General features: G+C 45.6%; 1 protein-coding gene, 1 long non-coding RNA gene and 1 other non-coding gene across 4 annotated transcripts; 1 reads left to right on the forward strand and 2 right to left on the reverse strand.

Moving 5' to 3' along the window:
• Positions 1 to 1,944: 1,944 nt before the first annotated feature.
• Positions 1,945 to 2,494, forward strand: LOC123398624. Its single transcript, XR_006610223.1, has 2 exons — positions 1,945 to 2,295; positions 2,384 to 2,494. It is a non-coding gene; the product is annotated as an uncharacterized LOC123398624 (long non-coding RNA).
• A 1,562-nt stretch (positions 2,495 to 4,056) lies between these two features.
• LOC123400538 lies at positions 4,057 to 4,163 on the reverse strand. The gene has a single exon (XR_006610772.1). It is a non-coding gene; the product is annotated as a small nucleolar RNA Z279/snoR105/snoR108 (small nucleolar RNA).
• Positions 4,164 to 4,958: 795 nt separating this feature from the next.
• LOC123398388 (transcription factor PCF8-like) lies at positions 4,959 to 8,435 on the reverse strand. 2 transcript variants are annotated; one of them, XM_045092867.1, is made up of 3 exons: positions 8,354 to 8,435; positions 6,471 to 7,406; positions 4,959 to 5,188 (listed from the first exon to the last, which is right to left on the reverse strand). In XM_045092867.1, exon 2 carries the CDS (start codon positions 7,371 to 7,373, stop codon positions 6,486 to 6,488), a length of 888 nt encoding a protein of 295 aa, XP_044948802.1. In that variant the 5' UTR covers positions 7,374 to 7,406; positions 8,354 to 8,435; the 3' UTR covers positions 4,959 to 5,188; positions 6,471 to 6,485. The 2 variants fall into 2 exon arrangements, with proteins under 2 accessions (XP_044948802.1, XP_044948801.1); XM_045092866.1 differs by lacking the exon at positions 8,354 to 8,435 and having other exon boundaries at positions 6,471 to 7,992.
• Between the last annotated feature and the right edge of the window lie 2,985 nt (positions 8,436 to 11,420).

The raw sequence follows: 11,420 nt of genomic DNA on the forward strand, positions 1-11,420 counted from the left end.
CATTAGCTGCTAAGTTCTAGTATCTCCCTTAGAAGGAGAAGTTTTTCATATAAATTATGTCCTTCTGTTATGTATAGAATTGCAAAAATAACTCATAAATTTGTTCCAAAGCATTCTCACATTTAGGATTCATGATGTGCATAATCCTTATGAACTCTAAATCATTCATGATGTGCATAATCCTTGTAAAACTGCATCTTATAATGACGTCTCATTCAGATTTTTCTAAACGACTGGAGTTTAAACTAACGTAAACGCCATTCAAGCATATAGTGTACATGCCTTTAAAGTCAAGAGGTCTCTCGTGAAGACAAATAAGGCAAGAGAAAGATTGCAACTCCTATTCTGCCGCTTAGTTGTCGCTTAGTACAACTAAGCGCGCGCATATTTAAATACGAAATTTGGACAAAAGTCAAAAGAAAGGAAATCTCTCCCTAATAATAAAGCAAATAGGGTTTCTGGTTGTCCGTCGTGGCATTTTTGTGAAAAAGTCCCTGTTGTTTTGGGTATTAAACCCGTAGTCCTAATTTAAGTGGCTGAACTGAGAAAACGTTTCGTTCTTACAAAAAGGACCCTGCACTTTTTAATATTGAACCAGCGGGAGTCGAAACCACATGCCCCCAGGTCGTCTCCCCCAGGGCGACTCGGGCGACGGCGCATCTCGCCTGCGCAACGACCTCCCCCCCCCCCCCCCTCTCCTTCTTCCCTCGCTGTCGCCTGCGGCCCGCGTGGCAGTTGGTCGGCCCATCCTGGCTGAGTGCGCAGCGGTGGACTGCGCCCCTCCCGTCACCAAGCTGTGCCACTCCGGCCATATCTTAGATCTGTCGCCCCCGCCCGTCTCTCGTGCGCCGCCACCATCGTGGAACCCCAGGGTCGGGCGGGCAGCGAGGAGCGACGCAAGGAGGCCGTGCCGGCCATGCCCTACTCTCCTCTATGTGCCGGTGGTGGTGATGCAGCGCCTCATCAACCGCAAGATTGGCAAGCCTCAGTACCACTGCGGCTGCACGTGCGTCGACACGGCCGTCGACGGGGACTGCGGGAGGACCGAGTGCGGCGTTCGCTACTCCATGCACGATCAGGTCGCCACCTGCCCAATCCCCATCCCCCTGCGGTGGGCGGATGTGTGCTTCAGGTTTCAGCTGCCCCCATCCGAGTCCACGACCGTCAGGACCACCTCCCAGCCGTTTGACGGTTTGCCTGACTCGACTTGCCGGGACAGTTGGTCTTGCCCTGCTGCTTTCCTCGTCGTCGGAGGCACCACTCTCTCCCCCAAAGTATGTATAATGTTTATCATGGTACATTAGCTAGCTATAGGAGATGGCATCTTTGTGCTTTTCTTCTTCTTCCTGAACACTCATATGAATGTTTGTGCATTCATATGGCAGGTCTTTCGGATCAACTATTCCCTGCTCTGACTTTGCCTTTTAATTTGACTAAATATGTACTTATGATCTCCAAGATTATTCCTGTGAGTTTTTTTAACACCTATTTGCGCATCCAGCTAGATCATACAGTTGTTCATGCATGGAGTTTTTTTATTGGATATGTTTATCTCAGGGCATTGACATGTCGGCTTCGTTTGGACAATTTTTAGAGCCAACGTTTACTCCAAGGAATACTCTGTATATTGTTCTATCTCGGTGTAGGTCCAACCGTCCAGTTTCTCGAAAACAGTTTTAGTCAATGTTGGGCTGAAACCCCTTAAACTTACTAAGTAGCGTTCTTCCTTTGTTGAAATCTCATTTCAATGACGATGTATTGTGTTGCGTGTTGGTTAAGGTGAAGCAAGGAAAAAACCATTGACGGTGTATTTTGCTGCATGTTTCAGTCAATTTGTTGGACAAATTACATGTATGTGTTTTCTCGAGCCCATTGATTTCAGTCTCTCCGTCTTCTTCCCCTCCCCACCAGCCATGAGAGGAGGAGCAACATTGCATAGAAGTATGTGAGAGTCTAATGGCCTTCAGTCTCAACACCAGTATCTTGAGTTCGAAAATGCGCTCAGGTGATATTCAAACGCTCTCCTGAGAAGAGTTCTGGTCATGATAATGGTAAACTTCTTGAGAACTGTGTACCAAAAAACCTTCGGAAAACTGCTGACATCAATGGATCACTTGCTGATGAGCTAGGTGACCAAGCTGGAGAAATACCTCAAGTTGGTGGTGCAAAAGTTAGTAAGAAAAGGAATTATTCGTTCTCATATGATCCGAGTGAAGTTTTTGTAGAGCCAAGACGGAAGTACCAAAGGAGCACTATTCAGACAGTAATTGGAGGGGAAATTACTTTGAACAACCGGTATGCTTTATTCTTCGCAACTATTTATCTTTATGCCAATTCTTATGAATAAAATTTTGTCCCGCATTAACACGTCCTATGCTGCCAGCCCATCAGTTCAAGAGGAGAAGTGCTCCAAGAATGAACATGATGCCGCCCCACTTGAATACGGCAATAAAGGTTCATAGAACCCGGGAATACCAGTAGACTCAGCTTCATCTGATGATCTGGCCTTTGCAAATGGGAAAGCGCATAATTCAGATTTTGTTGATGAGGATGAACCTTCAGAAGAGATCACAGTGGTAACTGCTCTTTCCTGATGTGTTTGCTCGTCTTTAGTTAAGAAATATTGTTGAGTGTCATGATAAACTTAGCTACCGTCCTCCTTGCTTATGTTATTGTTGCATAGAAGGACTGGTATTTTCTTGGTTCGCACTGCTTACTATGTTGAATGGACTCGTCGATATAGGCGGGATTCCAATGTTTCATCTTCAGGTCCATCAGCTACTATCCCAGTTTGGCATTGTCTTTAGAAACTATCCATACCTCTCAAAGTTCAGATCTTCTGCTGGAGAAATCAATTCTTACTAACCGCCAAGTAGGTAGAATGGGTCATTGTCCTATATGCAATTAGGGTGCCGAAGATGTCAAGTATCTCTTGTTTACCTGCAGCCGAGCCACTACCCTTTGGAATGCGTTGGGACTAGCTCATGTGATTTCGGACGCAACTGCCTTGAATCGCTCAGGATCTGCAATTTTGGAGCACTTTATTTGTATCCCTTCACAGCCAGTGTATGCTGTCAGTTACCATACAAATGGTCATTTCTGTCGACGCTTGGTATTTACGGTGTCTTCATAGACAAACTTCACATGCTGTCGATGCAACAAATACTATCGCTTATTTTTTCCTCGGGGTATTCATAATGTGATGGTGGAATCTGATTGCCTCGACGTTGTTAATTTGTGCTCGGGCGAACGGTGTTTCCAGCTGCTGCAATATACATAGAAATCATGGATTGTGTGTCTTTAAAAGGGAAGGTCAAATTCATACATTGTCTATGTGAGACCAATGTTGTGGCTCATGAACTAGCTGTAAGTATAATTATCTTAATAATGTTTGTTGTACTTGGGACGATGACCGTCCTAACTGCTTATCTTGTGGAAGATGCAATCACGTAAGTATAATTATCTTAATAATGTTTGTTGTACTTGGGACGATGACCGTCCTAACTGCTTATCTTGTGGAAGATGCAATCACGTAAGTATAATTATCTTAATAATGTTTGTTGTACTTGGGACGATGACCGTCCTAACTGCTTATCTTGTGGAAGATGCAATCACGTAAGTATAATTATCTTAATAATGTTTGTTGTACTTGGGACGATAACCGTCCTAACTGCTTATCTTGTGAAAGATGTAATCACTTTTAGTTATCAATAAACCAGGCCATATAGGCCTTTCCTAAAAAATGGCATCTTCTGTTTTTTCACGATTACCGGAGTAGGTCATTGACATTATATTTTTTTTTTCTCTTTCGGCATTTTTCTATTTTATATTTTTTTTTCTCTTTCGGCATTTTTCTATTTTTTCACGATTACCGGAGTAGGTCATTGACATGATATTTTTTTTCTCTTTCGGCATTTGTGCTAGTAAGGGCAAAACAAAGAAGAGAGAAAAGCGAACCTAGAAAACAAATATCCAAAGCAAGCGAGAAAAAAAAAAGAAATGAAAACTCCAAATTCAGCAAGAGAATAAAAAAACAAGTTAAAAAAAATGAAATTCGGGATCAGATGGTAAGTCATTGGGGCGGCCCATTGTCGTAACAGGCTTGGTTGGGGCGGACACCCCTCTCGCAGATTACAGCGAGCAGATACCACTCATCACATCCCTTTTGCTGCCTGAAGGATCATGCTCTCCAACGCCGCACCCGCTCCCTCTTTCATAGCCCCCCGGAGGCTCGCCGTCCGCCGCGGCAAGCGGTGTGGGACTAAACAGACCAGCCGCCGCGGCCAGGACCCGAGCAAAGAAATACAGTACTCCATACGCGTGTGTGGGCTGAATGATGAAGGTCACGGTGAATGGGTGTGCGTGGGTGGTGGTAGCTCGGGCCAGCCGTCCGGCCCATGGGCTTGTGACCCACGACTGCTTCATTTACGGAATGAAAAAAAAAGGGCATCAGGAATCTGCAACGTTTGGACGACTGCACCGACAATTTTCGCCAAGGCAATGCAAGGACGCTGCTGGTATCAGGTGAAAGAAAGAAAAGGATTCATGCTTGCATTACCATATGCTGATGCCCCGGGTACATAAGCAATTCTTGTGCACAACTTGGAAAATTCCCGCCCGTTTTTACTCTCCGTATTACCGTTGATCGAACCGAAGTCCGGCTTTGTAAAGTTTCGCCCGCGCCAAACACAAAACTTTGTAAAGTTCCATCATGTTTGCAGAGAGAAATATCAACATTTTCAATACCGGATTAATATCATATTAGATGTTGTAGATTTTGACATTTTTTAATACAGAGTTGGTCAAAGCTTACAAAGTTTGACTTGAGACGAATAAAAAACGCAGGGTAAAAGCAACCATTCCATGCAAGCGTAAAATTGGGTTCCTCACCAGAAAAGAAAGAAAAGATAGCGGCAGGGGCGGGGGGGGGGGGGGGGGGGGGGGGGCAACAGAGTAAGTACAGCTCTAAAGAACATTCGATTTCCGATCGCAACAACATTATAGGTCAGATGATGACAACGACAAAATGAAAACCGCGAGGAAAGGATCTCAGATCCAGCTAATAAGCATTTGTGATTCCACGCGCCTCCATGGCGCCGACACCTTCGATGCCTTGCGTCTTTCTCTCCTTCAGAGTTTTGCTTGTGCTGGATGGATCATGACTTGGTAGGTTGGCACAACACTGAATCTAAATGAAAGCAGGGCGAAAAAGATGTTAGCAGATGATGATTGTGCAGTTAGAACAGCCGAATCTGAATGAAATCAGGGCAAAGGAATATTAGCAGATGATGACTGTGCGGTTAGAACATCCGCAAGCTTTTGAAAGAATGCAGATAAGAATGATGCATATTGCATGTATAGGAGTGGCCTTGAGTGGTGCAGAAAATAGTTAAATAACTCGTCTTTTGAAGTTAATAGAGTTGTAGCATGATTGATGTGGTACTAATCTTGACTTTTGAGTATTATGATCTCAAATTCCCAGCAAAAATAATTCTGATTAAAGGGGGGCGGAATATGAGACCTTTCTGTGGATTACACACATTAGCACCCCACGGATTCGCTGGTGGGCAAGTTTATTGCTGTGAACTCTAGCCACCCAGCTATTACTCGGTTCTGAGTTCTAAAGAAGAAGAAAAATAACTCCAAGAAAAAATACCATTGTCCCACTGACATGTCGGCTGCCCCACCTTGTTAGTAAGAGAATGGACGGTGCCACAAACATGCAGTGGCATACAAACAATTAATCCAGAAAAGGGTAAGAGTATCCTGTACCCTGAAGTGAAATGATCTCCCTTCAAAAAGAGCCATTCTTGTTCAAAAAAAAAACAGCCGTTCTTAACTACAACTATAGTTGGAAACTTCCTAGAAAGTCACAGTTGCCAAATAAGATACTCCCAAAAATATTTTCCTCAAAAGGAATCCAAAACCAGTCACTCAAGAATAGGTATTTCAGCATGTCTATCAAAATCCCTGAGTTGCCAAATTGGACTGCTGCACACTGTTGCAGCAAATTGTCTGAATTCAGTAAATCTGCTGCAGCATGACCTCTGTAAAAAACATCTCCTAAGCTTGGCTAAATTTAGTATGGTATATCTAATTATTTTCTAGCAGTGCTATTCTCTAGGAACTTGGAAGTTGGAATAGCAGTGTACCAGCCCCAATTTGGAAGCTAGAATCGGTTTATTTTCTTGAGAAAACACCCCCTTTGGTTGGCTACTGCTGCTAAGTTCTGAAATTAACTACTCCATTTTTGGAAATGACTTTGTCTGGACTCTGGAGTACCACATTAGGAAATGACTTCGTCAGGACTCTGGAGTACAATTCAAATTCGAGTAAACTAACAGCAGCCTGTGCATTGAATGACCAATAGCGATTCATGCAACATTTTTATCTCAGTGTAACAATGACATGAACAGGTGCAGTTAAACTACTCTAAAAGTTTATTTATTTTTTGCAGGGAAACAACTCACCTCTCCAAGAAGAAATTATGTCTTCCTTTCCTCCTTGAAGTCCCAGAGCTGCAGCCTCCGCTCTGGCGCATTGGCCGCCGCAGGAGCAGCAGCGGCGGCGCTGTTGCCTCCAAGAAAGAAGGGAAACATAGGCGAAGGCTCGGCTGGAGCAGCAGAGAACCTCTGCATCAGGAACGGGTGCTGGGACGGCGGCCACTGCGGCGTGGAGACGGTGTTGGACTGAAGTGTGCTCCTCTCGAAGGCGACAGAGGCATGGTGGCGGTGGTGGCGGTGTTGCTGGTCCTGGGAGAAGGTGAGCTGGGGAATCATCTCAAAGGACATGGGCGCGACGTGCGAACCCGGGGCTGCGTAGTAGGCAAGCGTCGGCTGCTGCTGGTGATGCTGATGCTGCATTGGCTTGTCGGCAGCGTTGGAGCAGTGCAGGAGCTCGGCAAACGTGCCATTGGCAGTGCCCCCGCTGTATGCATTGGCTTGGTGAGCGGCATTGTCACTGTCGGCAGGGCCGTTGGCGAGCGAGAGCACGGAGCCCTTGCTGGTCTCCGAGGTGCTGACCTCCGCGGTATCTTCTGCTGCTGGGGAGGCGACGGGGAGGCCGAAGGAGCAGTCCAGCGATGGGAGACCATCGATGGCGGTGGCGGCGGCTTGGATGAGCCACTCGATGGCCTTGCTGGGCTGGTCGACGCCCAGGCGGTCCTGGATGTCATAGAACTGTATGGCCGTCTGCACCGAGAGCCGGATGCGGCGGTCGCGGAGGCCGCGCGAGGTCACCACCTTGCTGTGCCGGTCCTTGCCACCCGCCGCGGCGCGTGCCACCCGGAAAGTCCGCCACGCATCCGCCGAGTCGCCGCCGCCTACCGCTCGCAGTCGCTTGCAGGAATTGCGGTCCTTGTCTGCCTCTTCCATGGCCCCCTAGCTCATGCCAATCCGGAGCTTCCTCTGCTCATTTTGAAGTAGGATTCAGAGGGGGAAAAAAGTTATCACCAAATCTTGCAACAGCATTTGGATATTCTATTTTCTTGAGAAATGATGCAGGTGCGGCAACAACTCAAGTTCTTGAAGCGGGGTTTTAAACAACAAAGCGTTCCTTTTCGAGAAGTAAAAACAACAAGACAATCATACAGCAGAACTGTAATTGAAAAAATTCTGCAGAAACAAATATGCCGGTACCAGCTCATAGCCCACCTGCTCTTATCCTCTGCTAGATGAGCACTTTTATATCACCCAAAGGTTGCAGCTCGTGAAAGAAGCAGCAGCTCTGTCAGAGGAATCCGCTACTCTTATCTATCTACGTCTGAACATTAGCACTGGTAGATGATGTTGCTGCATAAATGCATGGCTCCCCCACCCTCTTTCCCATCTATATTTAACATAATTATAAGCAAGGATAATTTACTTAGCCATTCTTCCATATCCAAACCTCCCAATTATGTATGTGCACTCAAATCTGGCAAGGGCGTGGGGATAATCGTAATAAGCAGAGAAAATCCGTAAAACCCGCGGAAAATAACGGGGAAAACCCTAGCTTTATCTTGAGCATTACGAATCCCAAAAGCAAAAAAACATCCCCGAATCTCAACCGAGCACACTAGCTCTCGCCACCACCATTACTCATCTACTACTATCTATAGTATATCAACCAGAGGGGAGAAACCTTTGGAACAAGGACCGTATACAGCGCTGAGATTCCCCGGGGAATGGGGATACAAACAAAAGCAGAACCGTATCCAAGAGAGGATGAGGATGAGGATGAGCATGGACACGGACATGGACTCCCCAAAGAACCCAATCTCGCGGAGAAAAATGCGTGCGCCGAGCGAGCCCAGCCCAGCTCCGGCCCGCACAGGCCGACGTTGGGGAGGGGGAGGCGGAGGGTGCTTGCTCACCTGAGGGGGGAGGAGGAGGGGGACGGACGGCGGCGGCGGCGGCGGCGGGGGACCGGAGCGCGGCGGGTGCGAAACGGCAGGGGGCGACGCGTAAATGAGAAGGTGGGGGGAGTGAGGGAGTGGAGCTGTAGCTAGCGGGCTGACAGCTGCCGGTGGGCTGGCTTATCGGCTGACGCCTGCCAGCCCATTTTGCGGAGAGGCCCTCGGTTTTTTCGCGGGCGTGCCGCACAGTAGCATGCAGGCAGGGGCTTGACCGCGTGGCATTTTTGGGGGGGACGACGGGGGCTTGACCGGGAATATGTTAAGGGGCTGTCGAGTCGGTCCTGATCTTTTTTTCTTTTTGCGAGGGGGTCCTGATCTTTTTTCTGTTAGTGGCATCTAGCCGTGGCGATTAGTTCCTGATTGATTAGTGCGTGCTGTCAGTGCAGTGCAGAGAAGTTTAGATGATGGTGGAGGATTAGCGTGGTTGGTCAAGGCGGGCGTTTAGATGATGATGGTGGTGGTCCTTAACCTCTGCGCGGAGGTTGTTTGTACGTCTTGCACGCATCAATGGTACATTGGTACTGTACCTTGCAAAGTCAAGCAGGACCCTCCACAAACATAGTATTATTCATTCCAAAATACCCCTTTATCATTTTCAATATACTTTATTAAATATTCTGTACTCCTCGATGTATGTACTCCTGTTCTTAATATATTTCATATACGCATTGGGTAAAATCATTTTCAATATACTTTATTAAATATTCTAAGATACCTTAATATGAATTTTGTTAAAAAATATCAGCTCCGACGTACTTTTTTTAATATACCTTTTTCACGTATAAACGAAGCAGTATATACGTAAACCTTTAAAAATACGTAAACTCACATGAATTTTTTCATGAAACTCACTTTAAGGTATCTAGTAGTTATTAATGAAGTATATTAAAAATAATAATAATATATAAAATATTTATCTATGTGGTACATGAGAAGCGGGAGTACGTACTCCCAAAAATACATAGCCATTTTCATATATATATGAGAAACCTACAGTTTCATGTATTTTGGAACGCATGGGAGTATTGTAAAACTGGGTTGAGAATTCTACAAATGTAAACTGCAACTGGGATTGGACAGGAGATGCGTCGGTTTTGTTTCGATGCTTTGTTCGGTGTCTAAATTTGAGCGGAACGTGTGGGGATTTCGTGGATTCTGTTGTTTGATTGGTAGGATTCGACGAGGGGTGATTAGCTACGAGGATGATAACCAAAGGTTATTATGGTGAAAGAGATATAATAATCAATAAATTATTTTTCTTTCAGCTATCCACCCTTTCCATGCATCAAAACGGCAGCGGTTGAAACCCCGGTTTTCGTGTTTGACCACTCTTTAGTAAAACGAAGACAACTGAACTCTTGGTTTTCATGTTTGACCCGTGAAATAAGAAGACGAAAGCTGAACTCTCAGTTTCCATGTTTGACCCCTCTTTCAATGAATTGGCGGCAAATGAACTCCCGTTTTTCATGTTTGACCCCCTCTTTAGTGAAACGCCAGCAGCTAAACTCCCGATTTTCATGTTTGACCCCCTCTTTTAGTGAAACGTGAGCAGTTGAACTCTTGGTTTTCATGTTTGACCCCCTCTTTAGTGAAACGCCAGCATCTGAACTCCCGATTTTCATGTTTGACCCCCTCTTTTAGTGAAACGTCAGCAGTTGAACTCTTGGTTTTCATGTTTGACCCCCTCTTTAGTGAAACGCCAGCAGCTGAACTCTCGGTTTTCATGTTTGACCCCCTCTTTTAGTGAAACGTCAGCAGTTGAACTCTTGGTTTTCATGTTTGACCCCCTTCTTTAGTGAAACGCCAGCAGTTGAACTCCCGGTTTTCATGTTTGATCCCCTTTTAGTGAAACGCCAGCAGTTGAACTCCTGGTTTTCATGTTTGACCCCCTCTTTTAGTGAAACAACATCATTTGAACTCCTGGTTTTCATGTTTGACCCCCTCTTTTAGTGAAATGACGGCAGTTGAACTCCTGGTTTTCATATTTGACCCCCTCTTTAGTGAAACGCCAACAGCTGAACTCCCGGTTTTCATGTTTGACCCCCTCTTTTAGTGAAACGCCAGCAGCTGAACTCCCGGTTTTCATGTTTGACCCCCTCTTTTAGTGAAACGACAGCAACTGAACTCCTGGTTTTCATGTTTGACCCCCTCTTTTAGTGAAACATGAGCAGTTGAACTCCCGGTTTTCATGCTTGACCCCCTCTTTTAGCGAAACATGAGCAGTTGAACTCTTGGTTTTCATGTTTGACCCCCTCTTTAGTGAAACGCCAGTAGCTGAACTCTCGGTTTTCATGTTTGACCCCCTCTTTTAGTGAAACGTCAGCAGTTGAACTCTTGGTTTTCATGTTTGACCCCCTTCTTTAGTGAAACGCCAGCAATTGAACTCCCGGTTTTCATGTTTGATCCCCTTTTAGTGAAACGTCAGCAGTTGAACTCCTGGTTTTCATGTTTGACCCCCTCTTTTAGTGAAACAACATCATTTGAACTCCTGGTTTTCATGTTTGACCCCCTCTTTTAGTGAAATGACGGCAGTTGAACTCCTGGTTTTCATATTTGACCCCCTCTTTAGTGAAACGCCAACAGCTGAACTCCCGGTTTTCATGTTTGACCCCCTCTTTTAGTGAAACGCCAGCAGCTGAACTCCCGGTTTTCATGTTTGACCCCCTCTTTTAGTGAAACGACAGCAACTGAACTCCTGGTTTTCATGTTTGACCCCCTCTTTTAGTGAAACATGAGCAGTTGAACTCCCGGTTTTCATGCTTGACCCCCTCTTTTAGCGAAACATGAGCAGTTGAACTCCTGGTTTTCATATTTGACTCCTGAAGTAAGACGACGACAGTTGAACTCTCAATTCCACTTTTGACCCGTGAAATAATACGTCGACAGTTGAACTCTCGTTTTCATGTTTGACCATTCATCAATAAATGATAGTTGAACTCAGAGTCTTCATGTTTAACCCCCTTTTTTTAAAATGGCGACAGTTGAACTCTAAATTTTCATGTTTGACCCCTTCAACAAAATGGTG

This window comes from Hordeum vulgare, chromosome 5H, assembly GCF_904849725.1.
Source record: "Hordeum vulgare subsp. vulgare chromosome 5H, MorexV3_pseudomolecules_assembly, whole genome shotgun sequence".
NCBI classification, from domain to species: Eukaryota; Viridiplantae; Streptophyta; class Magnoliopsida; order Poales; family Poaceae; genus Hordeum; species Hordeum vulgare.